General features: G+C 44.8%; 1 protein-coding gene across 1 annotated transcript in view; it reads left to right on the forward strand.

Annotated features, from left to right (window-relative positions):
- Positions 1-21441, forward strand: part of TTLL6 (tubulin tyrosine ligase like 6) — a 29019-nt gene extending 7578 nt beyond the window's left edge. Inside the window, exons 8-14 of the mRNA XM_060082184.1 lie at positions 3069-3294; positions 4628-4803; positions 6122-6310; positions 6988-7162; positions 8117-8398; positions 20331-20700; positions 21173-21441. Of these exons, the coding sequence (XP_059938167.1) occupies positions 3069-3294; positions 4628-4803; positions 6122-6310; positions 6988-7162; positions 8117-8398; positions 20331-20700; positions 21173-21441 (1687 nt within the window). The remainder of the gene's footprint in view (positions 1-3068; positions 3295-4627; positions 4804-6121; positions 6311-6987; positions 7163-8116; positions 8399-20330; positions 20701-21172) is intronic.
- Positions 21442-26511: the final 5070 nt, after the last annotated feature.

A 26511-nucleotide genomic window follows, 5' to 3' on the forward strand; every position in this document is an offset into this window, starting at 1 on the left:
AGTCCAAGCTTCCCCCTCTCTAACTTCTAACCCGCAGGACTGGAGAGCTTGGTGTCATCTTAGATGTTTCCTTTTCCAGCAGGTCACTGAATTCTGAAGTTTCCTCCTTCAGATGTCCCTCGGTGCCTTCCTGTCCTCCAGACTTAGCTTCAGCCTCATCCTCGACACCAGCCACCTCTGCTTAGCCTTTCTGTACCTCCGGTTTCTCCTCTCTAAAATGACTCAATAAGGAATTCCCAGACAGTCCAGTGGTTAGGACTCTGCAATTCCACTGCTGGGGGCCCGGGTTTGATCCCTGGTCGGGGAGCTAAGATCCTGCAAGGCACAGGGCGCAGCCCAAAAATAAATAAATGCATAAAGTGACGTAATAAACATGAATCCCGGCTGGCCAGCCTCACAAATATGCCGTAAGGACCTATTGAGATGATGTGTATGAATAGGCCTCAAAAACAATACGCCCCGGTGCAAGTGGGTGCTGTTATTCTTACACATTCCGAATACTCATTTCGTCTGCTCTCAGGTAACCAGTGTGGCTCCCAGGTGCCTAGAGCATCCAATGCAAACTCCTCTGCTTGCTGTATGCTTTGACCAGACTCCATTTCCCACTTTTATTATTACTACATTAATAGTTACCATTTTATTTGTTGAGCGCTTCCTGTCTGCCAGGCACTGCTCTAAGAAATTTACATTCCTCAACCTATTTCATCCTCATAACAACACTATAAAGTTGGCTTGATTATGATCACCCCGATTTTGCATATTGGGGAACAGGTGTGAAAAGGTTAAGGAACGTGCCCACGTTCGCACAGCTAGGCAGTGGCGGAGCTGGAATGAACTCTGGGGTCTGTGCCCTTAACCACTAGCAGTGCCTGTGCCGTCCGCTCCGAGGTGCTCTCCCCGGATACTCTTCTGCTCATTTTTGATACACAGGCCTTGCTCATTCCCACCTCTCTGGCTTTGCTCAGCTCCAACTGAAAACATGGGAGAACATCCTTGAAGGCCCTTTTGTCAAACTAAGCTTCCATGTTGCCTTCCCTGACCTGGTTCTAGGTGCTGACTCAGCCATATAACCACTGCAGTGTGGGTGAGACCCATCTTCTCTGTGGGCCTCCGATTCCTCACCTGTCAGATGAGTGGATTGGCTTCCATCTCTAAGGACAAGCCTATGGAATCCGAGTCTAACCACCCCCAGTAACCTCTCTATCTCTGGACTCCCACCACCCTCACGGTCAGCATCAGCTGTAGCCCGTAACTTCTCTGTGCTTGGGGCACATGTTTTCCTTGTGTCCCCAGTTGTACTTAAATTCCTTGATGGTTAGAATGGTGCCCTGGCCTTCTAGGTGCCTCCCATGTTGCGGGGCAGAGTCCTTTCCTTTTCTCCCTCCTGTTTGCTTTCACCTTTCCTCATCTTCCTCTTCCCCATCTTTTGAGACAATCTGCTTCTCCTACTAGCCCATCCCCTACCTCAAACTCTCCCCTCCCTAGCCTGAGGCCAGCTGTACCGGCAAACTCAGTAGGAGCAATGAAGAAGAAGAAAAACTGGAAACCTGGTAGGCCTCTGGGGCAGAGACTGGGTCCTCTTCGTCTTTCAGGGTGCCTGCCACATAGCTGATGTGTTAAATTGAATGGACTAGCCACTGGACGTTATGAAATTGCACAATTATGTGTGTTCATTGTGATGTGCCTGAGTCATCAAGAAGAGGTTATGTTATGGCTCATAACGTCTGTTATAAGAAGGTAGAGGAGTGTATAATCTACTTTGAGAACACTTATTTCCCAGTTAGGCAAATTAAACACTTTTTTTTTTGCACTTGAAAGGGTTGCTTTCAAGCGATCTGGAAAACTCATGTACGTGCAACACTCCATCCTTGACAATGGCAGGTAGAAAAGGTGTGCCTCTATGTTGAGTGGCCTCTGTTTATCTGTCATGATGTAAATGCGTCTTTGGTTGTCTCATGTGTGTGCTGACTCCTCAAATGGTCCTTAGGCTTCCCACTGTGATAGGGTGACCAGCCATCTAGGTTTGCCTGTGACTGAGGGTTTTCCTGGGATGTGGGACTTTCAGCTCTAAAATCAGACTGTCCGGTTTGCCCTGGGACAGTTGGTGACCCTATCTGTGGCGATGCCCTGGGGTTTCCTTTTCCCTCTGGTCAGCCCTTTAGGGGGTTAACAGTGAACAAAATTAACAAAATTTCTGTGTCTTCAGCGTCCCCAGAATTCCCTCAGATAGCTGAGGTGGAACCCAGGTATCCTTGGCCTTAAAAGCCTCCTTAAGTGCTTCTAATGAACGCCACAGGCTGAGAAACCATTACCACCAAAGCAAAACCATGATGTAGGGTGTTTTTTTTAAAAAAAAATTTTTTAAAGGTGCTGGTTATACGCCTGTTTCTTGATGAGCTCTTTTTTTTTTTTTTTTTTGAAGATGTTGGGGGTAGGAGTTTATTAATTAATTTATTTTTGCTGTGTGTTGGGTCTTCGTTTCTGTGCGAGGGCTTTCTCTAGTTGTGGCAAGCGGGGGCCACTCTTCATCGCTGTGCGCGGGCCTCTCACTATCGCGGCCTCTCTTGTTGCGGAGCACAGGCTCCAGACGCGCAGGCTCAGTAGTTGTGGTGCACGGGCCTAGTTGCTCCGCGGCATGTGGGATCCTCCCAGACCAGGACTCGAACCCGTGTCCCCTGCATTAGCAGGCAGACTCTCAACCACTGCGCCACCAGGGAAGCCCTAAAAGAATTTTTTATTCATCCATTCAGCTTTCACCTGGGATACCGAATCCCTGCCCCAGCCCACAGGTGCTTTCTGTGTTACAGTGAAAGTGCCCAGGCCAGGGCTTACATGTCAGTATATCTTTGTCCACTCCAGGACTGTGGAGGCTTGAGGAGTATGGCCCTGCGGCTCCTGCAAGGTCCTCCTGAGCCGACACAGCCCTGGTATCACCCTGGCTCCTGGGTGTCCCTCCCCACTGGCTTTGGGGCCTTATCTTCTCCAGAAGTTTCTGGTTTCCGGCATGCCAGGGCCTTAGATGACCAGAGGTGGGCTGCCCTGCCTCATGGCCCGCGGTTCCCTTCCAGGAAGCTCTCCACCTTCAACGTGTACATGGAGAGCCACGGCTACAACGTGGGGCAGATCTGGAGAGACATCGAGGACATCATCATCAAGACGCTCATCTCGGCTCACCCCAACATCAAGCATAACTACCACACCTGCTTCCCCAATCACACACTCAACAGCGCCTGCTTTGAAATCCTGGGCTTCGACATTTTGCTGGATCACAAACTCAAGCCCTGGCTGCTGGAGGTGCGGGCTTGGGGCGAGGGGTGAAACTGGCGCCTGTTACCAGGCTCAGCCAGCCGGGCCCATCCTTCCGCCCTCCTGCTCAGCCAGGCAGTTGTAATCCACTTCCCAAGCCACTGCCCCCCGAGGCGCTTGCTGCCTGGGGCTTCTCCCTTTGCTGAAAAGTGGCCACCAGAGGGAGGTAGATGGCCGGGAATTAGAGAATTCCTTGTGCCTTCTGGAGGTCCACCCAGACTTAGAAGCTCTCATCTCAGGCCCAGAGTAATTCTAAAGACAACTCTACCTTTCATAACAGAGTCGTCTCCCAGAAAGGGGTGGTTCTTCAACACAGCTGGGTGGAGGATGTTCAAGATCAGACAGGAGCCGCCAGGCTTGGTTCTCAGGGGCCTGGACCACTCGGTTCCAAGCACCTATGGAGAGCAGCCCGGTGTCTGTGGGCACGAGAATGGGTGGGGAGCCACTCAGTGAGTTTCTTGCCTCCCCCAGACCCATGGGGTGGCGGGAAGAGGAGGAAGAGAAGCTCCTGGGTGGCCTCCTCTCTTCCCGATTGGACCTGTGCAAGCAGCCCTCTCCCGTGGCCATTCAGGGTGCACGCCGGGAGTGGGGGTGGGAGTGGGGCTGCGGTACAAGTCAGAGGTGATGGTGACAGCTGCCAGTGACACAGCGTCAGCCCTCAGAGCGCAAGACCCAGATTTACAGATCAGGTTGCTGGGGCCTTGCCTTTCCTCCATTCCCAGCCCTTATTCCCAAGTGTGGCTGGGAAGCAGAATATGGCCCTTTGGAGCTCTCACCCGAAGAGCAGAATAAGCCACCAGGAGCAGGCCTTCAGAAACTGCTGGAAACCTTCACATGTCACACAGTGCCTCTGAACAACATAGACTCTCGTGTGGGCAGAAATGGGTCCTCTCCGTCCTCCCCCCAGTCTCCCCGTCAACCCCAGTCAGGGTCCCGAAGGCATCACTCCTTTCCCCTCCCCACCTCCCAGCCCGGCCCTTTGGACTGTCCCCTTCCATCTGCTCTCTGGGATGCACAGTGCACGGGACGGGGCGCACGCACACCAGGTGGAGGGGAAACCAAAGACAGCACCCCCCGCCCCCTGCCATGCTTCTCAGGAAGACAGGACTAAAATGAAAGCTAGTTAAACTGGAGGGGGGTCTGCTTCCTCCTTTCTTCACCGTGGCTCCAGTCTAGACCCTCTCTCCCTCTCCTTTCCACTCATCTTGGTAGCCAGGGCCCCGGCCGAGGTGGGCTCGGGTGGTTCCCTGGAGGGGCCGTTTCGCCTCACACCCCGCTTGCTCCCTGCCCAGCCTCCCCAGCTGCCGTCTTGCCCTCACAGGTCAACCACTCTCCGAGCTTCTCCACTGACTCCTGGTTGGATAAAGAGGTAAAGGACAGTCTGCTGTATGACACTTTGGTCCTGATCAACCTGAGAAGCTGCGACAAAAAGAAAGTCTTGGAGGAGGAGAGACACCGGGCGAGGTTCCTGCAGCAGTGTCGTTCTCGGGAGACCAGGTACAATGGACAGTAATGGGTCAATTCTAACAAATGATAATCCTATTTGGAAAATTAATATATATTGGCAGGATGTTGGCAGTTTGAACAGTTTTACTGTGGCTATTCCTTTGTTCCTAAAAATAGGAGATTAAGTTATAGACATACATACCTGTGATGGATATGAGTTTATTAATATCATATGAAGATCCAGGGATTACCAATTCAAAAGTACAGCCATTTATCTATACAAAAAGGAAGATTTGTCCATCCTCCCCTTGCCTCTGTGTTGGCGGGAGCCTCTGTCGCCCTGCTCCCTGCTGGGTAGCATTTGCCTTTTAACAGAAGCCTTCCTCTGTAGAGCGAGAAGGAACACCAGAGCCCGGTCAGGGAGTGGCTTTGTTGCTTTTCAGATCCCACGGTGGCCCGCTGTCCTCCACATGAGCAGAGCCAGCCTGATCCTTCGGGACTGAGCTTCTGGAACCGGGGCATGGCATCTCTTGTTTGGATGGCACTGTGTTTCTCAGAGCGTGTTCATGTGCACTGTCTTCCCTGGAAGGGGGGTTGGTAGGTGGTAGCATGGGGTGTTGTATGGTCCTGTTTTTGGAGCTAAGAAGACCAAGACTCTGGAAGGGGAACTGCCTTGTACAGGTCACCTCGCTGGTAAGTGGCAGGTCTGGACACAGAGCCCGCTGGGTGGGCTGTAGTCCATTAAACTCCTGGAGAAGGAGGCAGCGTCAGCTAAGGGGCGGCCAGGGCCCTCCTCTGGATCAGTCTCCTCGTCATGACTTAGCCCTGGGTGGCTCAGGGGCTCCTGGTTTCCCTGCTGTAAAAGGGGCTTATCGTTCCTCCCTCCCTGACCTCCGCCTCCCCGGGGTGCCGTGAGGAAGAATGAGATCATCACAGCTCATAAAAGCTCATCAAGCTCATCCATGCAGCCCTCAAATTTAGCAAAACACAAGCTGCCAGTTCGCCAGAGAAGGGTAGCAGGGGTTGTGACTGGGAAGATGGCGACAGTCTGCCTCGTCAGAACAAAGCCAAGAGGGAAATAGGCTCTACTTGTAACGGGAGAGAACCTGGTGAGCCGTCAGGGAGACCGTTCCAGCCAGCTCTCAGAGCACTATGACACTTGCTGTCCCGGGAGGGCTAGAATCTCCTTTCAGGGAAACGTTCATGCGTTCATTTATTTAGGAAATGCTGACTGACCACTGTTGCGTGCGAGGCCTCCGTCGCCTCCGTCTGGCCCTAGATGACATCCGTGTCCTTGGAAAGGCCATGTCCTCTCCAAGCTTGGTCCCAGGAAACCCTAACGGCAGCCCTGTGTTCTGCTTCCCAACAGGAAGGAGGAAGTCAAGGGCTTTCAGGCCGTGCTTCTAGAGAAAACTGAGAAGTATGAGAAGGAAAACTGTGGAGGCTTCCGCCTGATTTATCCCAGTGTGAATTCGGAGAAGTATGAGAAGTTTTTCCAGGACAACAACTCCCTCTTCCAGAATACAGTTGCCTCCAGGGCTCGGGAGGTGTATGCCCGGTAGGAAGGCTCCTGGGGCTAGGGGAGCAGGGTGTTGGGGGAAGAGGGGTTTGCTTGACCTGCGGGGTAACCTTGGGGCAGCCTTGAAGTTGCTTTGGTCTCGCAAGGACCAAGAATCGTAAGATTCTTTGGTGTGGGATGTTGTTAAGTGGGTATGAGGCTGTTTCTAGAAACTCACCCACGAGACAGGCACCCCCACCCCACTCCAGAATGCCCAGCCCCTCAGGGCTGCCTCCTGGATTCATGTAGGTGTCAAATCTAAGGGCCGGAAGGGACTCATCCCATCCGGTCCATTCCCCGCCCTCCACCTCATTTCATGGAGCAGAAAAAGGATCGTACAGCAGATAATGACAGAAGAGTCTCTAGAACCCCTGTCTCCTGAGTCATATGACTGAGTTATTTCCGTCACATCATTGGCCAGAGAGGCCCAGCATAGGAAGGGGTCCAACGTGGGAGCCCCTAACTTTAGCCTCCTACCCAGACCTTCTTCCCAGTACCTGCCAGTTGTGGGATCTGGCCTACTGGGAATTGAGGAGAGAGGTGGGGTGTGGTGAGTGGGGTGCAGCCTGCCACTCCACCATATGAGGTGGGCAGGGCAGGGTGTCTCATTGCCCTCAAGGAGAGTGTCCCCATGCCCAGCCCATCCCTAACCTACATGACTGTTCTTCACTGGGCAGGCAGCTGATCCAGGAGCTGAGACTGAAACAGAAAATATCCTTCCAAACGAAAGATAAGAGGGTAGAAATGCAGGGGGAATCAGCAGGCGAGCGAGCGAGAGGCAAGAGCCTGCAGAGCTGGCGACAGAAACAAAGGCAGGAGTGCAAGACCGCCACCAGCCCGGCCTCCGAACAAGTAAACCGGGATGGGAGGGGAGCGCGCATGCCCAGCACCCTTCCCTGGCTGGGGCCGGTCCAGGGCGGGGATGCCGAGGAGACCACCACTGAGAGCTCAGGCACACTGAAGGAATGCGGCCGCGTGGAGGGCTGGGCCCCGGGCGGGGAGCCCGGAGGCCTTCAGAGGATCCCTGCGTCCAGGCAGAGAGGACTCTCGCTGGTCCGCCCCTCTTCCTTCAGCGGGAGTCAAAGCAGCTGGGAGGCTGACCACCATCCCCATGTAGGGAGCAGGCTCTAAGACTACCCGTGGTCGTGGTCCCCAGCTCTAGTTTGGGTGGGAATGCTCCCCTCCAGCAGGCCAGGGGCACAGCTGAGAGAGGAGGCCACAGGGAAGAGCTTCTGGGAGGCAGGACCTCAGAACACTACCCGGGGTGACTGAACACAGCTGGTGCTTCCGGCCTGCTCTCTGCTCAAAGTGTGGACCAGCCTCTAGGCTGGGGCCAGCTATCCAGTTGTCCTATCGTCTGAATCTCTGGATCCCCCGCTTCTCTGCCTAGCTCTCTCTTCTGGCTCACTGGGAAGATTCAGTTGACTTTTCAGTCCATCTCCTTCTCAAAGGCTTACCTGAAGGGACAGGTTTAGAGCAGGTTTTTATTTTTATTTAAAATAAGTTTGTTAGGGTCATAGACCCTTCGAGAATCTGGTAAAAGCTATGGAATCTCTTGCCATCACGTATACAAAGATACAATTCTAAAACTGCAGTTTCAAGTGGCTCAAAGGCCCCGTGAAACCATCCATGAGCCCTTTAGGAGTCCTTGAACCCCAGGTTAAGAGCCCCCGATCAGAGAGACTTTGATTCCGATTGCTTTCCTCTCCTCCTCGTCTCCGTTGCACCCACCCTTGGGTGCAGATGACCTGGAAGTGGACAGAGCTGGGTTCCCACGGGCTGTACGTTTGGTTTCCTCCTTCCCAGTACCTCCAGCCGTTGGCATTAGTGTCCTGCACGCCCGACTTGCTGTCGAGCATCAGAGACACAAAGAAACATGAGACAGACAGCAGCCTCGAGCAGGAGGCCCCCAGGGAGGAGGCTGGCCCTGCTCCCCATGGGCCTACATCTGCGAGGCCTGACAGCTCTATTACTGACTTGAGGAATTCAAGCCTCCTCGGCTGCTCCAGACCAGAGCTCAGTAAACCCGTCTCCAGAATCAAGGAAGCCAAGTCCACCTCTGCAGTGGACACAATCACCAGCACTGTGGTAAGTAGAGCAGTCTGCCTTCCCTGAGGGCCGAACTGGTGGTGGGGTGGGGTGGGGGGTGAGGTAGGAGTCTGGCTTTCTGGTCCCTTCTCTGCACTTACTATGGCCCTTTGAGTAAGCCACTTACCCTCTCTGGGCCTCGATTTCCCCACTTGTGAAGCCCAAGCTGTGGAATGGCATACTGTTGGGGTCTAGACCTATACCATTAGGGCTTTTAGAAAGGCCGTCTTATGCATCCCCTCTTTTGGGCAGGTTACCACCTGTTGTGTTAGCTTCCGTAGGGCTGCTGTAACAAATTACCATAAACTTGGTGGCTTGAAACACGAATCTATTCTCTCACAGTTCTGGAGGCTAGAGATCTGAAAACAAGGTGTTGGCAGGGCCATGCTCCGTGTGAGGGCTCTCTAGGGAGGATCCTTCCTTGCTTCTTGTTAGATTCTGGTGGTTGCTGGCAATCCTTGGCATTCCTTGGCTTGTGGCAGCATAACTCCAATCTCTGCCCCTGTCATCACATGGGCTTCTTCCTGTGTTTCTTCACGTGACTTTATAAGGACACCAGTCATTAGATTTAGGGCTCACCCTAATCCAATATGAGCTTTTTTTTTTTTTTTTTTTGAGTGAGGGCAGGGCAGTGGAGAATGGGGTCAGGGAGGCTGGCAGGGGAAAGGAGGGAGGTGGATGAGGTCGGTCGTTGTAAGTCACAGTTTGAACCTATAATTCAGTTGGAGAGACAGACTGATATTTGTTTATAATGAGTTCTCAAAGGTATGCTAAAAACTTGGGCTTTATTCTGTGCTAAGTGAAGATGTTTAAGCAACAGAGCAATCCAGCCAAGTTTTTACTTCAGAAAGATAACATCTTCCATGTGGAGGAGCAGTTGAAATAGATTTTTTTCTTTCTTTCTTTTTTTGCGGTACGCAGGCCTCTCACTGCTGTGGCCTCTCCCATTGCGGAGCACAGGCTCCGGACGCGCAGGCTCAGCGGCCATGGCTCACGGGCCCAGCCGCTCCGCGGCATGTGGGATCCTCCCAGACCGGGGCACGAACCCGTGTCCCCTGCATCGGCAGGCGGACTCTGTGAGCTTATTTTAACTTGAGATCTGCAAAGATCCTATTTCCAAATAAGGTCACGCTCTGAGGCTGTGGGTGTACATGAATTTTGGGGGGGATATTGTTGAACCCAGTCCACGACCTAAACAGTCTTTTTCAAACTCCATTGTTGTACAGACACCTTTTGAAGGAAAGAAAGCTCTTTTAGATTCCAATTGTAAACTTAAATTATTTGTATAAATATATACAAGCATAAAACCAGATATAAAGTCTTTACACATATATAGCTCTTATGCAGCTGCAAAACAAAACAAGTAGCACCAATAAAATTTTCATAAGATATTAATTTAATATGACAGTTGATTTTCTACTTTTCTGGAAACTAACTTGCCACATGAATGTAGTACCAACAATGCTAACACAGGTTCTTTTGTATTCATCATACTTAGGCCCACCAAAAGCTATGTGATGACTCTACTATAACTACTGGAAAATCTTCTGCGTTGTTGGGTCTTTGCTTGGTCCAAGTGCAGTGTAGAGTAGTGCAATGTTTTTCAAATTTCTAACCATAGCCCATAGTAGAAATTCATTTTATTTCATAGTCCGACACATACACACACATACAACTGGAGAAAAGTTTCTAAAACAGTGCTTAGCCACACTGCATATAGTGACTCATTCTATTCTTTTAAAAATACCCGTTACATGGGCTTCCCTGGTGGCGCAGTGGTTGAGAGTCTGCCTGCCGGTCCAGGGGACACGGGTTCGAGCCCTGGTCTGGAAAGATCCCACAGGCCGCAGAGCAACTGAGCCCATGAGTCACAGCTGCTGAGCCTGTGCGTCTGGAGCCTGTGCTCCTCAACAAGAGAGGCCGCGACAGTGAGAGGCCCACGCACCGCGATGAAGAGTGGCCCCTGCTTGCCGCAACTAGAGGAAGCCCTCGCACAGAAACGAAGACCCAACACAGCCAATCAATCAATCAATCAATCAATAGAAATGCTGTAGAATTATTTTAAAAAAACCCATTACAGTCCACTAAATTAATTTCCTGACCTACTGGTAGGTTTGCAACCATGGTTTGATAAACACCTTTACAAGAGTATGCTTTGGAGCTTCATCACATTGGATTTGGCAATGATTTCTTGGATATGACACCAACCCCACAGGCAACAGAAGCAAAAGTAGATAAGTGGGACTACATCAGACTTAAACAGTCAACAAAATGAAAAGGCAACCTGTGGAATGGGAGAAAACATTTGCAAACCATATATCTGATAAGGGGTTAATATCCAGACTATATAAAGAACTCTTACAACTCACAATGACAACAACAACAAAACAACCTGATTAACAAATGGGTAGAGGGCTTCCCTGGTGGCGCAGTGGTTAAGAATCCGCCTGCCAATACAGGGCACACAAGTTCGAGCCCTGGTCCGGGAAGATCCCACATGCCATGGAGCAACTAAGCCCGTGTGCCACAACTACTGAGCCTGCATTCTAGAGCCCTCGAGCCACAACTACTGAGACTGCGTGCCACAACTACTGAAGCCCACGTGCCTAGAGCCCGTGCTCTGCAACAAAGAGAAGCCACGGCAATAAGAAGCCCGCGCACCACAACAAAGAGTAGCCCCGCTCACCGCAACTAGAGAAAGCCCGCGTGCAACAATGAAAACCCAACGCAGCCAAAAATCAAATAAATAAATAAATAAATAAATGGGTAGAAGCGGGCTTCCCTGGTGGCGCAGTGGTTGAGAGTCTGCCTGCCGATGCAGGGGACATGGGTTCATGCCCCGGTCTGGGAAGTTCCCACATGCCATGGAGTGGCTGGGCCCGTGAGCCATGGCCGCTGAGCCTGCGCGTCCGGAGCCTGTGCTCCGCATCGGGAGAGGCCACAACAGTGAGAGGCTCTCGTACCACAAAAAAAAAAAAAAAAAAAAAAAAAAAAATTGAGTAGAGGCTTAAATAGACATTTCTCCAAAGTGAAATCACCCAGTCACAAAAAGACAAATACTGCATGATTCCACCTATATGAGGTATCTAGAGTAGTCAAACTCTTAGAAACAAAAGGTAGAAGGGTGGTTGCCAGGGGCTGTGGAGAGGCAGAAACAAAAGGATGTTTAATGGGTATAAGTTTCAGTTTTGCAAGTTAAAAAGGTTCTAGAGATGTTTTGCACAACAGTGTGCATATAGTTAACACTACTATACTTTACACTTAAAAATGGTTATGATGGTAAGTTTTACATTATGTGGGTTTATGTGAGCCACAACTACTGAAGCCTGCGTGCCTAGAGCCTATGCTCCGCAACAAGAGAAGCCACCGCAAGGAGAAGCCCACACACCTCAACGAAGAGTAGCCCCCGCTCACCACAACTAGGGAAAGCCCGCATGCAGCAACGAAGACCCAACGCAGCCAAAAATAAATAAAATTTTAAAATAATAATAATGAGTAAAGAGTATACTTTGGGGAATCTGGCTGCCACTGTTTAGATCCTGGAGTCTCCTTTTATTATATATATGACTCCCATCTAGTCACTCTCATCTCCCTAAGCCTCAGTTTCCCCATCTAAAAAGTGGTGTTTTCATAATAGTACCTACCAGCAGATCATTGTGAGGATTAAATGAAAAGATCCACGAAAGTGGATCCACGAGTGGTGTTTCTCACACAGGAGTCAGTATGCATTAGCTAGTATTTTAATATAACTGCTTCTTAAGATTGCCCTTGCTCTTTTTGCATTAACCTAAGGCTTACAGCAGTACTACTTAACACTAAAGAGATTAAAAAAATAAGGCAGCTAAAAACAATTCATTATTTTTTTTTCTTTTTTGGATTTCATGATGATTTAATCAAAATCATTGGTTCAGGATGTTGTATCATACTTGGTTCATTCAAAGCCTTTGACTGTTTTGTTTATTTATTTGTCCCTTTATCCCTATGCTCACCTCCCATTCATCTATCCACCATCTTTTGTTAGTTTGTTTCCTTGTAAAGAAGGGATTTCTAAATTTTTTTGTAATTTTTAAATTTTTATTTAAAAAAATTTTTTGGTCACACTGTATGGCATGCAGGATCTTAGTTCCCCGAGCAGGGAATCTAACCCGAGCCCCCTGCAGTGGAAGCATGGAGTCTTAACCACTGGACCGCCAGGGAAGTCCTAAGAAGGGAATTTTTTAAATACATGCATTTAAAATCTGTTTAAATGTGATTGGGTTGTTTATCTCATTCTATGTCCTATTTTTTTTCTTATTGAGCCCCACTTTTTTTTTTGCTAAAATCTTTTTTTTTTTTTTTTTTTTTTTCGGTATGCGGGCCTCTCACTGTTGTGGCCTCCCCCGTTGCGGAACACAGGCTCCGGACGCGCAGGCTCCGGACGCGCAGGCTCAGCGGCCATGGCTCACGGGCCCAGCCGCTCCGCGGCATATGGGATCCTCCCAGACCGGGGCACGAACCCGTATCCCCTGCATCAGCAGGCGGACTCTCAACAACTTGCGCCACCAGGGAGGCCCTTTGCTAAAATCTTAACTGTACAATTCTGACAAATAAATATACCTGTGTAATCCATATCCCTATCACAATATAGAACTTTCGGATATTTCCCCAAAGTTCCCTCCTGCCCATTCCTAGGCAATTGCCGTTCTGCTCCCTGCATCCCTCCCCAAGGCATCCACTATCCTGACTCTGACTTTTTCAATCTTAGAGTAGTTTTGCCTATTGTAGAATTTTGTGCAAATGGAATAATATAGTATGTATTCTTTTGAGTCTGACTTCTTTAGTTCAGTATTATATCTGTGAGATTCATTCATGTTGTTGGGTATATCAGTTCTTCTTTATTGCTGAATTGTGTTCCATTGTACAAATACACTGCGGGGTTTTTTAATCATTCTCCTGTTGATGGACATTTGGGTTGTTCCCAGTTTTTATTCTTTTATTGCTATTGTGATTAAAGCTCTTATGAATGTTCCTGTACAAGTCTTTTTGCGGACATAGTTTTCATTTCTCTTGGATAATTACCTAGAAGAAGGATTACTAGGTCAAAGGGTAGATCTATGTATAACTTTATAAGAAACTCCAAAGTCTTTATTTAAAGTGATTGTATCTTTTGTACATTTCAGCCAACAATGAATGAAAGTACCAATTGCTCCACGTTTGTCAACATTGATGCTATCTGTCTTTTAAATTTTAGCCACTCTAATGGCTATGTTGTGATTTCTTATTGCAGTTTTAATTTGCATTTCTCTGATGATTAAGCATGTCAAGCACTTTGTCAAATGCTTATTGGTCATTCTTGTATGTTTCTTTATGGAGAGTCTGTTCAAGTTTTTGCCTTCCTCCCTTTTAAGAAATGGGATTATTTATGTTTTTACTATTGTGTTATAGGAATGCTTTATATAGTCTGGAAACTTGCCTATTATTTTTCTTGATAGTGTTTTTTGATTAGTGAAAAAACTTAATTTTGATGAAGCTTATCAATTTTTCTTTTATGGTTTTTGCTTTCTGTGTCCTATATAAGAAATTTTCATGCACTCTCAGGTCACAAAGATATTCTCCTAGGTTTTTTCTAAAAGCTTTATAGCTTTAGCTTTGTTTATAGTTCCATGATCCATTTCAAATTAACTTTTGAGTGTGCTAGGTGATGGGCACTAGGTTTTTTTCCCCATATGCACATCTAGTTACTACACTATTTATTGAAAGACTTTCCTTTCTCATTGAATTGCTTGGGTGCCTTATAAATTCTAGTAAGGATTTTTGTTGTTGATTCTGTAGGATTTTCATCAAACAAGTATGTCATCTTCAAATAAAGATGGTTTTTACTTCCTTCTTTCAAATCTTTATGCCTTTTATTTCTTCTTCTTACCTTATTGCCTGACTGGGATTTCTAGTACAGTGTTGAACAGGAGTAGAGAGAACAGATATCCTTGTCCTGTTTCCAGTTTTAAAGGGGAAACATTCCAGTCTTTTATCATTAAGTATGGTGTTAGCTGTAGTGTTTTTGTAGATATTCTTTACTAGGTTGAAGATGTTCACTTCTATTCCTAGTTTGCTGAGAGTTGTTTTTAATCATGAATGGATGTTGAATTTTGTCAAGTGCTTTTTTGGTATCAGTTGATAGTATCATATAGTTTTTCTACTTTAGACTGTTAATATAGTGGATTACATTTATTATTATTATTATTATTATTATTATTATTATCATTATTTTGGGCCACACCTCGCGACGTGCAGGATCTTAGTTCCTGGACCGGGGATCAAACCCATGCCCCCTGCAGTGAAAGCGCGGAGGACTACCAGGGAAGTCCCATCATTGATTAATTTTTTATCTTGAGCCAGTCTTACATTCCTGGAATAAACCCCACTTAGCCATGATGTATTGTTCTTTTTATGCATTGCTGGATTCAACTTGCTATTGTTTTGTTGAGGATTTTTATGTCTGTGTTCATAAGAGATGTTAGTTTATAGGGATTTTTTTCTTCTTTTACTTTTTTTTTTTTTTGGTCTGTTATCTCCATAAAATCAATTGGGAAGTGTTCCCTCCTCTTCTGTTTTCTGGAAGAGACTGTGTAGAATTGTCATTATTTCTTATTTAAATATTCAGTTAGAGTTCTCCAGTAAAATTATCTTGGCCTGGAGATTTCTTTTCTGGAATATTTTAAACTACAATTCAATTTCTTTAATGTTATGTATTTTATTTTGAGTGAGTTTTGGTGGTTTGTGGTTTTTGAGGTATCAGTCCAATTTATCTAAGTTGTTGGATTTATATGTGAAGAGTTGTTTATAGTAGTTCCCTCTTATCCTTGTAATGTCTGCAGAGTTTGTAGTGATACCCTCTCTTTCATTCCTGATATGGGTAATTTGTTTGTTCTTTCACTCTCTTTTTTTTCTTGGTAAGTGTTGCTAGGAATTTATCAGTTAATTCTTTTTGAAGAACTGGGTTTTTGTTTCATTTTTTTCTATTATTTTCCAATTTTTTTTCACTGATTTCTGCCCTTATTAATGCTTATGTTCTGCTTGATTTGGATTATTTTTCTTTTCTTTTCTATAATTTCTTACGGGGGAAGCTTAGAATGTTGATTAAGACCTTCTTCCCTAATATAAACATTTAATGCTATAAATTTCTAAGAACAACTTTAGCTAGATACCACAAATTTTGATATGTTTTCATTTTCATGTAGTCCAAAATATTTTATAATTTCACTTGAGATTTTCTTTATGACCCATGGGTTATTTAGAAATGTAGGGGTTTTTTTAATTTAAAAATTTTATTTTTATTGAAGTATAGTTGCTGTACAATATTATATGTTACAGGTATACAATATAGTGATTCACAGTTTTTAAAGGTTATACTCCATTTATTATTACTGTAAAATATTGGCTATATTCCCCATGTTGTGCAATATATCCTTGTAGCTTATTTTGTACCTAATAGTTTGTACTTCTTAATCCCCTACCCCTATATTGCCCCTCACCCCTTCCCTCTCCCCACTGGTAGCCACTAGTTTATTCTCTATATCTGTGAATCTGCTTCTTTATATATATATATATATATATATATATATATCCACTAGTTTGTTGTATTTTTTAGAGTCTACATATAAGTGATATAGTACAGTATTTGTCTTTCTGTCTGACTTGTTTCACTTAGCCGAATGTCCTCTAAGTCCATCCATGTTACTGCAAATGGCAAAATTTCATTTTTTTATAGCTAAGTAATATTCCATTGTAAATATAGACCACATCTTCTTTATCCATTCATCTGTTGATGGATACTTAGGTTGCTTCCATATCTTGGCAATTGAGAAATGTGTTGTTTAATTTTCAGTTGTTGGGAGATTTTCCTGGTGTTTCTCTGTTACTGATTTCTACTTTAATTCCATATCGTCAGAGAACATACTTTATATGATTTCGGTTCTTTTAAATTCATTAAAGTTTATGTTATGACTCAGAATATGGTCTCTTTTGGAGAATGTTTCACGTGCACTTCAAAAGAATGTCTGTTTTGCTGCTGTTGGGTAGTGAGTCAATTAGATCTGTTTGGTTGCTGATGTTGTTCAGTTCTTCTATATTCTTATTAATTTTCTGTACACTAGTTCTGTTAATCACTGAGTTCTATTAATTACCGAAATCCACCTCAGGATTTCATCATGGACATGGGGGTACAGAGAGCGGAGAAAAGAAAAGAAGAAAAAAAGGTCTTTGAGCCACAGCTATAGGGCTTCTCGTAGAGCTTTCTCTGTCTACTCCCCAGTAGCCACTTTTTGAGTTTTGAATTGCCTTGAGCTCGGGTCAGAGGATACTAGAGGAAAAACAGTAGACTCACTGCTCTCTTGCTGGTACTTTAAATTCTCATCTTCCTCAATCTGCCTGCTACTGTTTACTTTTCAGAATTGTCGGGTAGCTACTCTGTGCATGCATTCTGTGCAGGTTTTATAGGAACAGTCAGTGGGAGATACAGATGCAGTATATGCTTAATCCATCTCAGCCAGAACCAAGACTACTGTCCCTTCTCATTGTTTTAAATTTCCTTATCCCTTTGATGTCTGCATGATCCGTAGTGATATCCCCTCTTTCATGGATGATAAAAGCAATTTCTATTTCATCTTTTTTTTTATCTTGATCTTACTATGGGCTTATCCATTTTATTAAGTAAAGAACCAGCTTTAAGCTTTGTTGATTTTCTCTATGGTTTATTTTCTATTTCCTTGCTTTCCAGTATTATCTTTATTATTTCCTTTTTCTTCTACTAGCTTTTAGTTTAATTTGATCACCATTTTCCAGCCTTTAAAGTAGAAAGTTAGATTATTTATTGTAAGCCTTTCTTCCTTTCTAATATGTGTTTAGCACTAAAAATTTCCCTGTAAACACTAGTTTATCTGCATACTGCAAAGTTTGATATGTTGCATTTTTATTATCATTGTTTGAAATATTTCCTAATTTCCTTGTGATTTCATTCTAGTTCCATGGGTGATCTAGAAGTATACTGTTTAATTTTTTAATATTTAGGGATTTTCTAGATATCTTATAGTTATTAATTTCTAATTTAATTCCTTTGCGATTAGTAGAAACGCTTTGTTAAAATTTATCAAGACTTATTTGACGGCCCAGCAAATGATTTATCTTGATGAATGTTTCATGTGCACTTGAAAAGAATGTGTGTTCTACAGTTGCTGAGTATAGGGTTCTATGAATCAATTAGGTCCCTCTGGTTGACAGCGTCACTCAGATTTTCCATATCTAGACTGATTTGGCTTCTACTTTTTATATCAGTTGCTGAGGGATGGTTGTTAAAAATCTCAGCCCCAATTGTGGATTTGTTTATTTCTACATTTTGTTCTGTAAATTTTTGTTTCATGTGTTCGGAAGCTCTTTTCTTAGGTACACATTTATAATTATTTTGTCTTTTTGATGTAGTGACCCTTTTATCATCATGAAATGATAAAATCTTTATCCCAGGTAATACTCCTTGTCCGAGAATTTATTTTGTTTGATATTAATATAACCACTCCAGCTGGTTATGGTTAGTGTTTGCATGGTATATCTTTTTTAAAAAATTCTTTTAATTTCAACTCACTTTTCTCATTATATTTAAAGGATTTCTCTTATACACAGACATAAGTGGGTCTTGCTTTCTTATCCAGTGTGACAACATCTGCCTTATAATTGGAATGTTTACTCCATTTTCATTTAATGTAGTTACTAATATGATTTAGGGCTGAAATTCTGTTTGTTTTCTATACATCTTTTCTGTTTCTGCTTTTTCCCCATGTTCCTCCTTTTCTGCCTTCTTTTGGATTAATCAAAAAGTGAATATTTGTTAGTTTTAATTTCTCCATCATCTTTTTAGTTATAACTTTTTGCCTTTTGGGGGGGGTGTTATTCTATGGATTGCAATATTCACCTTCAGCTTGTCAGAATCTACTTAGAGGTAACGTTGTACTTAATTTTAAGTATGGGAAACTTATTCTCTCTTTTGTACTAACATATATTACTAGTATTTATTGTAGTGCACATCTGTATACTGGTGATGAATTTTCTGTTTTTGTTTATCTGAAAATGTCTTTCTTTAAAGGCCTTCATTTTGAAGGAGATTTTTGTTGGACCTAGAGTTCTGGGTTAACATTATTCTTGAAGCACTTTAAAAATGCTGTTCCAGTTCTTCTGATATTCTTCTTTTTCTTTTTTAATGAGAAATTAACTATATTCATATCATTGTCCCATGTATGTAATGTGTCATTTTTCTCTGGCTGCTCTCTTTATCTCTAAATTTCAGCAATTTGAAATGCAATATGATGTAGTTTTATTTGTATTTATCCTATTTAGGATTCTTGAGCTTATTGGTTTTGTAAATTGATGTCTTCCACCAAATTTGAGAAGTTTCTCTCCATTATTTCTTCAGATATCTTTCCTGCCTTATTTTTTCCTCTCTGTCGTATTTTCTGTCTCTATCAGGACTCTAGGTAGCTCATATAAATAGAATCATACAATATTTGTACTTCTGTGTCTGGTTTATTTCACTTAGCATAATGTGTTCAAAGTGCATTTATGTGTAGCGTGTATCAGAATTTCCTTCCTTTTTAAGGCTAAATAATATTCCTTTGTGTGTATACACCACATTTTTTTTATCCATTCATTTGTTGGTGGACATTTGGGTTGTGTCCACTTTTGGCTATTGTGAATAATGTTGCTGGGAACCTTGGTGTACTTGTTTAAAAGGAGCAGTCTAATAACTTATTTAGCATATATAGCTAGGAGCAGAATTGCTGGGTCACAAGGTATTTACAATATTATCTAGCCAAGTATTTCTAGATGGTTCACCAGAATGGCTGGACCAGCCTACATTCTCATCAGCAGTACATGAGACAGCCCCCTCATTCCCACCAACACTGATATCCAGCTTTCTAATTTTTGCCAGTCTAATAGCTGTGAAATAATACCTACTTCTCTGATTACCAGTCTCTAGGGTTTAAAATCTATCTCATGTTTAGAAAACCATAATTCAAAAAGAGTCAAGTACCAAAATGTTCATTGAAGCTCTATTTACAATAGCCAGGACACGGAAGCAACCTATGTGTCCATCAACAAACGAATGGATAAAGAAGATGTGGTACATATTTACAATGGAATATTACTCAGCCATAAAAAGAAATGAAATTGAGTTATTTGTAGTGAGGTGGATGGACCTAGAGTCTGTCATACAGAGTGAGGTAAGTCAGAAAGAGAAAAACAAATACCATATGCTAACACAAATATATGGAATCTAAGAAAAAAAAAAAGGTCATGAAGAACCTAGGGGTTCTTCTAGATGGGAATAAAGACACAGACCTACTAGAGAATGGACTTGAGGATATGGGGAGGGGGAAGGGTAAGCTGTGACAAAGTGAGAGAGTGGCATGCACATATATACACTACCAAATGTAAAATAGATAGCTAGTGGGAAGCAGCCGCATAGCACAGGGAGATCAGCTCAGTGGTTTGTGACCACCTAGAGGGGTGGGATAGGGAGGGTAGGAGGGAGGGAGACGCAAGATGGAAGAGATATGGGAACATATGTATATGTATAACTGATTCACTTTGTTATAAAGCAGAAACTAACACACCATCGTAAAGCAATTATGCTCCAATAAAGATGTTAAAAAAATAATAAATAAATAAATAAATAAATAAATAAAATCTATCTCATGTTTAAAGACCTCCAGAGGAAGCTCTGTGGACACTCCCCTCCATCTTCTGCCCTAGTGTTTAACCAGTTCATGGTTAAGAAACTGTTCTAACCAAAATCTTTCTTGCTGCTCATGAGCTCAGCTCTTCATCTGTTTCTTTTAATTAAAAATGGCATAGGAGGGAGCCCTTTGCTTTCCACAATCTCATTTTGGACCATTTTCATTTTCAGCCTCTAACCTCAGTAGAAACCTTCCCAGAATCCACCACCCAGGTCTCAGATACCCCTCAGTCTCTGCTAGGGGTGATCATGGGAACCAGCTCTGAGTGCAGTAGCTCAGAGATGGACAGGGGCGCCTCCTTTAAACGCAAGCAGCAGCAGATACCTTGGCACCTCATCCAGGAAAAATTATCAAACAATTCTCTGCCTACAAAATCCCGGAGCTTCTCAAGAAGTCTGAACCCAAGCTGGACTTTGCTAAAGAATGGCATGAAGAAGCAGCATCCCGTGTCAGAGCTGTTCGCCAAGGTTCCACTGAGGGAGAAGCTGTCCTTGTCCCCAGCTCACTACAACCCAGAGCTGGTGCTGAGTGAAAAGTCACGTGAGTGCCAGTGTACAGGGATGTGCGAAGAGCTTAGGGGATGGAGAAACCAACAGAACCTGTCCTAATCTTGGGGAGTGCCCCGTCTGAGGGGGACTGTAGTCCCTGCCTTCAGGGAGACCCCAGTCTGATGGCGGAGACATAGTTTTTGTTCTTAGGGAGTCTCTAGTCTTATTGGGAAGGCAAAAAAATGATAAAAGTAGAGCTATGTCTAAGTACCCTCTTCAACGTTTCCTGTTCTCATTCAGATGAGGCCCACTCAGCTGAGCCTGTACAAGTTGGGGGTGTTAAGTTTGAAAAAAAAAAAAACAGGGAAGAGAAACTGTTTGGAGGAAAGGCACAGTGGCTGATTCTGATTCAGCAGCTTCTACCACTTTTCAGTGGGAGACCCTAGTGGGAGGTGGCCTTCGCCAGGAATTTGTGCTGAGTCCAGCAGCACAGATTGATGATGCCAATGCCTTTGCCTTTCCAGAAAATCCCTCCCTGCCCCGGAAGTGCTACTTCTGCAGCCGAAGCTCTGGCGAGAAGAGGCAGCTGGATGTGCCCGCCCACCTCCTCTTGCAGAATTCTCACAGCCATGCTGTTTCCCTGAATGACCTGCTGGTGGTTGCCACTGCAGCCCGACTGGATCCGAGGCCTGGCAGAAGCCATACAGGTGCTGTGCGAGACCGGTGTATACAGGATCAGGAAGCATACAGCCACTGCCTGACCTCTGGCCAAAGAGGATGTGAGAGGAACTAGGTAGGCCCATCCATATTCCCTTCATGTGTCTGGTGCATTGGCAGGCACTATACATATACTTGTAGAATGTTGGGTAGGTAGGTGGACTGATGGATTCATAAATACATACAGGTAAGTAGACAATTAAGACTTAACCTCAGTCAAAATGTGACCCCCTTGCAATGTATATTTCTGCTATGACTGGTCCGGCCCCACTGCTTTAGGTACACTTAGCCTTGTCTTCCACTCATGGCTGAAATTGAGACAGTCGCTAATGCCGGTCCCCTAAGTAGAACCATGCCAACCGTGAGGGGTTGATTTCCACACCTTTCGTGCTCTGCCAGCCTGGCCTAGGTCCAGGTCACCTGCCCTGAGAGCTGGCCCTGTGATGGAGTGTACTGAGGGCACGGAACAACAGGATAGTGGCGCCTGAGAAGATCTGGAAACAAAGACCCTTAAGCTTTGATTCCACTGTGTAAAAGGACCAAAGAGATAGCAAGGGAGCCCTCTGTCAGAAAGTTAGTGCTTCTAAAGGAAAGTGATATGTAAAAACTTAGGAGAACTCTACAACGTAGTATTGCCTATGGTGGAGGGGTCTGTGCTGCTTGGCTGCTTATGGAAGGAAATACATTTTAATCATCTCCCTCACTCCTGCCAGCCACCTAAAGCAGACTGTGACCAGACAGTCTGACCTGGCCCCCTCGTGACCTGTAGCTCACACTGCAGAAGGGCTGGCGAGTGAACATCAGCCCATAGGGATCACTTTGGGTGCTCATAAAAATGCATATTCCAAGGCCTGCTCCTGGAAATTCTTATTCGGTAGGTCCTACTGGGGGCCCAGAAATCTGCATTTTAAGAAGCTCCTCTAGGTGATTCTGTTGGTCCTCTTACCACCATCAGAGAAGAACTGGGCCTGGTGTTTCCCAAACTTCCCAGATGATATGAATCATATGGGGCTCCTTGTTGAGCCTGTAGTTTCCAAGGCCACACCTCTGGAAATCCTGACACAAGAGATTTGGGACAGGCCACTGAGAATTTGCCTTTCAAGGAAGTATCTCAGGTATGGTAGTGAAGACTGTCCTGTGTTTAGACCCAGGCCTGGGCAGAGGAACCTGTGACGGCCAGGCCTGACCTGTAGGCCTGTTATAAGAACAAAACTCCCCAATCCTGATGGGGCTCAAACCTACCCCCTCTGTCTTCGGTTCATAATTTTCCAGAATTTTAAGTTATTTATGCTCCTACTTTTAAAAAGGGGGATCATGTAGCAGATTACAATAAAAATTTGTATTTAATATGACTGTTAAAATGAAGTTATAATGATCAGAAGCCACACAGGGAAAGGGAAGAGATAATTATATTGAAAGGATGTGATAAAGTGCTTCCTGTAATGACCATTGAATTTGTCTCTGGACAGAAAAAGCCAAACATAGCATTCTGTTTTGGACTTTGTTGTCTCCCCAGAATAGAGACTCCTTAAGGACATGGACTATGCCTCTACCATCACACTGGGGTCTCTCTGAAGGCAGGGGCTTCATCCTCCCACCCCCACCCCACACTGAGCTCTTGGACATCCCTATACACACTGGCACTCACATGACCGGTCACTCAGCGCCAGCTTTGGGTTGTAGTGAGCTGGGAACAAGGACAGCTTCCCCCTCAGTGGAACCTTGGCGAACAGCTCTGACACGGGATGCTGCTTCTTCATGCCATTCTTTAGCAAAGTCAGCTTGGGTTCAGATTCCATGAGAAGCTCTGAGATTTTGTAAGCAGAGAAGGTTTCGATATGTTCTCCTAAATGAGTAAAGATAAGTTTACTCATCTAGTAAATAGGTGATTCTTTAGGGGAGACTTCTTTCCCTGCCTCTAATTTCTAAGAGCAGTTTGTCATGTGGTCACTTGCTATTATAGACTTACTACCATCCATGGTGGATAATGGCTGAAGGTATTGACATGTCTTCTAACGAATATTAATGATGGTAAAATTTACCCTTTATTTTGGTAGCGTACTCTCTAGGTGCCAGCACTCCTCTAAATATATATATATTTTATCTAATTTAATTCTAATCATAGCTGTACACTTTAGAAAAGAAAAAACTGGCGCTCAAAGAGCATAAGGCTTAACATTCAGGAGGTTCCACAGTGGTGGAGAAAGGATTTGAGTCAGATGTTGCTGATTCCCAACCCTCAAGCTCTTAAAGTTACACTATTGTTCTTTCAAATGGCATTTTTAATATTAGGCTTCAGTTAGAGCTGAGAATAATAAATGGCTCTATAGTGAAGGCATTTCTGTAGGAAGTAGTGATGGCCAAGACCAAGCAGGGCTTCCTAGAATACCACGTGGAGTCACCAGATCTCAGAGCTGGTCCTCTGCTTTTAGATCAAATAATGGCTTCTAAAAATTCCCAACTAGCCAGGTTGCAAAGGACTGACACATACAAGTCTGATTATATACAGCAGAATGCCTATCAACACATTGATTTACAAATGGAGCAGGATGTGGTGTGAGAATAGGGCTTCTGCATAGTAAACAATGGTTGAACGAAAGAGGGAAAGAGCGGAGCAGAAGTCCACGTTATGGATCACAGGCTTTCTTGGTAGGTGTGATAATAAAACCTTCCACACATCAAGGTTATGTACTGTATCTCATATAGTCCTCAGGTCAGTGCTGTGAGTTTGGCAAGGCAGACATTATTACTTTATCCTCAAATTGCAGATGAAGAGAATCAAGGTTCGGAGACATTAAATGATTTGCCCAAACTCACACGAGTGGTGGGCTCTGGACAACATAGCCTGATATTTCTTCCTCTTTACCACTCTGCCATGAACTTAGATCGCATCCTGACCCATGTGAGGAATGGACCTCTGACAATTTCCTCCATTTTTCTGCTTAAATCTCTATAATCTCATCATCCTTCCTTGGGATCCACTTTCATAGTGGGTGGGCCACTTATTTAGGGGATAAATAGGCCATTTTGTAGGATTTTAAGGATGGTTTAAAGCTTGCTAAAGAAGGGTGCCTGACACCCTACTGAATAACTGGTAGCTGCAGTGATGATGACGGTGATGGTGATGAAGATACCGTGCTGATGGTATTGAGCCCAGCACTCTGGACACTTGCTTTTGGTGCACTAAAAGCTTTGCATACAGTATGTTAATCCTCAAAGCAACCCTTTGTGGTAGGTACTGTTGTTATTCTCTTTTTTCAAATGAGGAAACCAAGGTTTAGAGAAGTTAAGTAACGTGCCCAAGGGCACATAGATACCAGGAGCTAAGTTTGTACTCTTAACTGCTACCACTTGTTGTCTGTGGCCAGCTTTTAAATGATCCATATCAAATGTTTGGGGCTGTAAGGATGCAGGAAGATGAATGTTGTATAGGAGATCAGCTCCGGTGCTTTGTGACCACCTAGAGGGGTGGGATAGGGAGGGTGGGAGGGAGACGCAAGAGGGAGGGGATATGGGGATATATGTATACGTATAGCTGATTCACTTTGTTATACAGCAGAAACTAACACAGCATTGTAAAGCAATTATACTCCAACAAAGATGTTAAAAAAAATAGTTTCTGGTTACTGTGGATGTGAATCACCTGAGTGCCTCCTGACCCATTAGGTGATGATGAGTTAATTGGCTTGAATATTCTAGAAGCCATTTTAAAGGAAAATCTAAGAAAAATCTTTTTTTCTTTTTTCTTTCCAGAATCAGACTGGATCTCTGCCACTGTGTCCCTTCCCTCCTCTTACTCCCAGGAAATGATTTGTTTCTTCCTATAGTGTCTACAATGCCCATAGAAGCAACTGAGTTTTATTTCCTCGTCTAGACATCCTGGTCTTATGACTACCTCCCATTAGCGCACCCTGAGGCTAATAGCCTTGCCTTTTGTGACCGCCCCCCCTCCCCAGTTAGCTTACAGTGCTGGAGGACCATGACTTCTGGGAGTTACTGGTGCTGCCCAGGACACACCCCAGTTGCCCCACTAGTGACATTCCTATGGGTCCCTCACATAGCACTGTCATCCAGAACACTCCCAAGGATAGAGCAACACGAAGGGAGGAGTGCTGCAGAGAAGGACTCACAATTTCCAGGAGTCCAAAGCCCTCAGGGCACCAACAGGCCAGTGTCAGTTTGTCTTCAACTCCAGAGAGAAAAGACAAAGGGCTACGCTTGATGGAGAACTCTGAGCCCTGAGTAAGGGAGTTGAGGCGGTTGAAACTTCAGAACATCTTCTGGCTATGTCCCTTACCAGCCTAACTCAGATTGCTGATGAAGACAGAGGTGAGGTGAGAGTACCCTGTCCGCAGGTGTTTCTTCCACTGACCTGCAGAAATGATGCATCTTCCCCTCAAGTGTGCGTTAATCAAATAAACTGCCATGCTCCATGCCAGGATGAGGAGCCTGATCCAGAGTGAGAATGGGAAGGGGCGGGTGGGAGAGAGAGTTCTGAGCACCTCTCATTAAGAGAGCTCCAAATGTGTCAGGAGGCCTTGAAGAATTTTCTTGGCTGAGTGGTCTTCAATAAGCCTTGTCCTCCTTGCTGGGAGCCCGCGGCCTGAGGTGGCCCTTTGGGGGGGCATCATGACTGCCATGTCTCTGGCTAGCACAGGGCCTGGCTAGACTCGAGGTGTAACATCTTAGTTTGTCTGCCAGTTCATTCTCTACCCTCTCCAGGAATGTGAGCCAAGATTTTTGCCTCACTTGCTCTTCCTGAGTTAGATCTCTGGGATGAGCTTTAGAGGAGGAGTACGGAGCAGAAGAGGAGGAAGGAGGGTGAGGTCTGAAGTCAAGCATCTGCTTTGCAATGTTGACTCGCTTTGCTTGATGGATTCCCAATGGGGTGAATCTCTGGCCTCAAGGATGTCAGGGGATTCTGAGATACTTGAAGCCTACAGTACCCTTCAGGCAAAAGACTTTAATTATCCAAGATATTGAATGGAGAAGTTAGGCTCTAGCCATTTGTGTCCAGCTGTGAAACACACACAAAGACACAGCACCTTTATCCCGACCTAGGCCTGATTATCAAGGACTCCTGGTAGAGGGTTCTTTTTAGTAGTAGTTCAAGGCCCACCTGAATACCAGAAGAAGGAAGCCCTCG

This window comes from Mesoplodon densirostris, chromosome 18 (assembly GCF_025265405.1).
Source record: "Mesoplodon densirostris isolate mMesDen1 chromosome 18, mMesDen1 primary haplotype, whole genome shotgun sequence".
Lineage (NCBI taxonomy): Eukaryota > Metazoa > Chordata > Mammalia > Artiodactyla > Ziphiidae > Mesoplodon > Mesoplodon densirostris.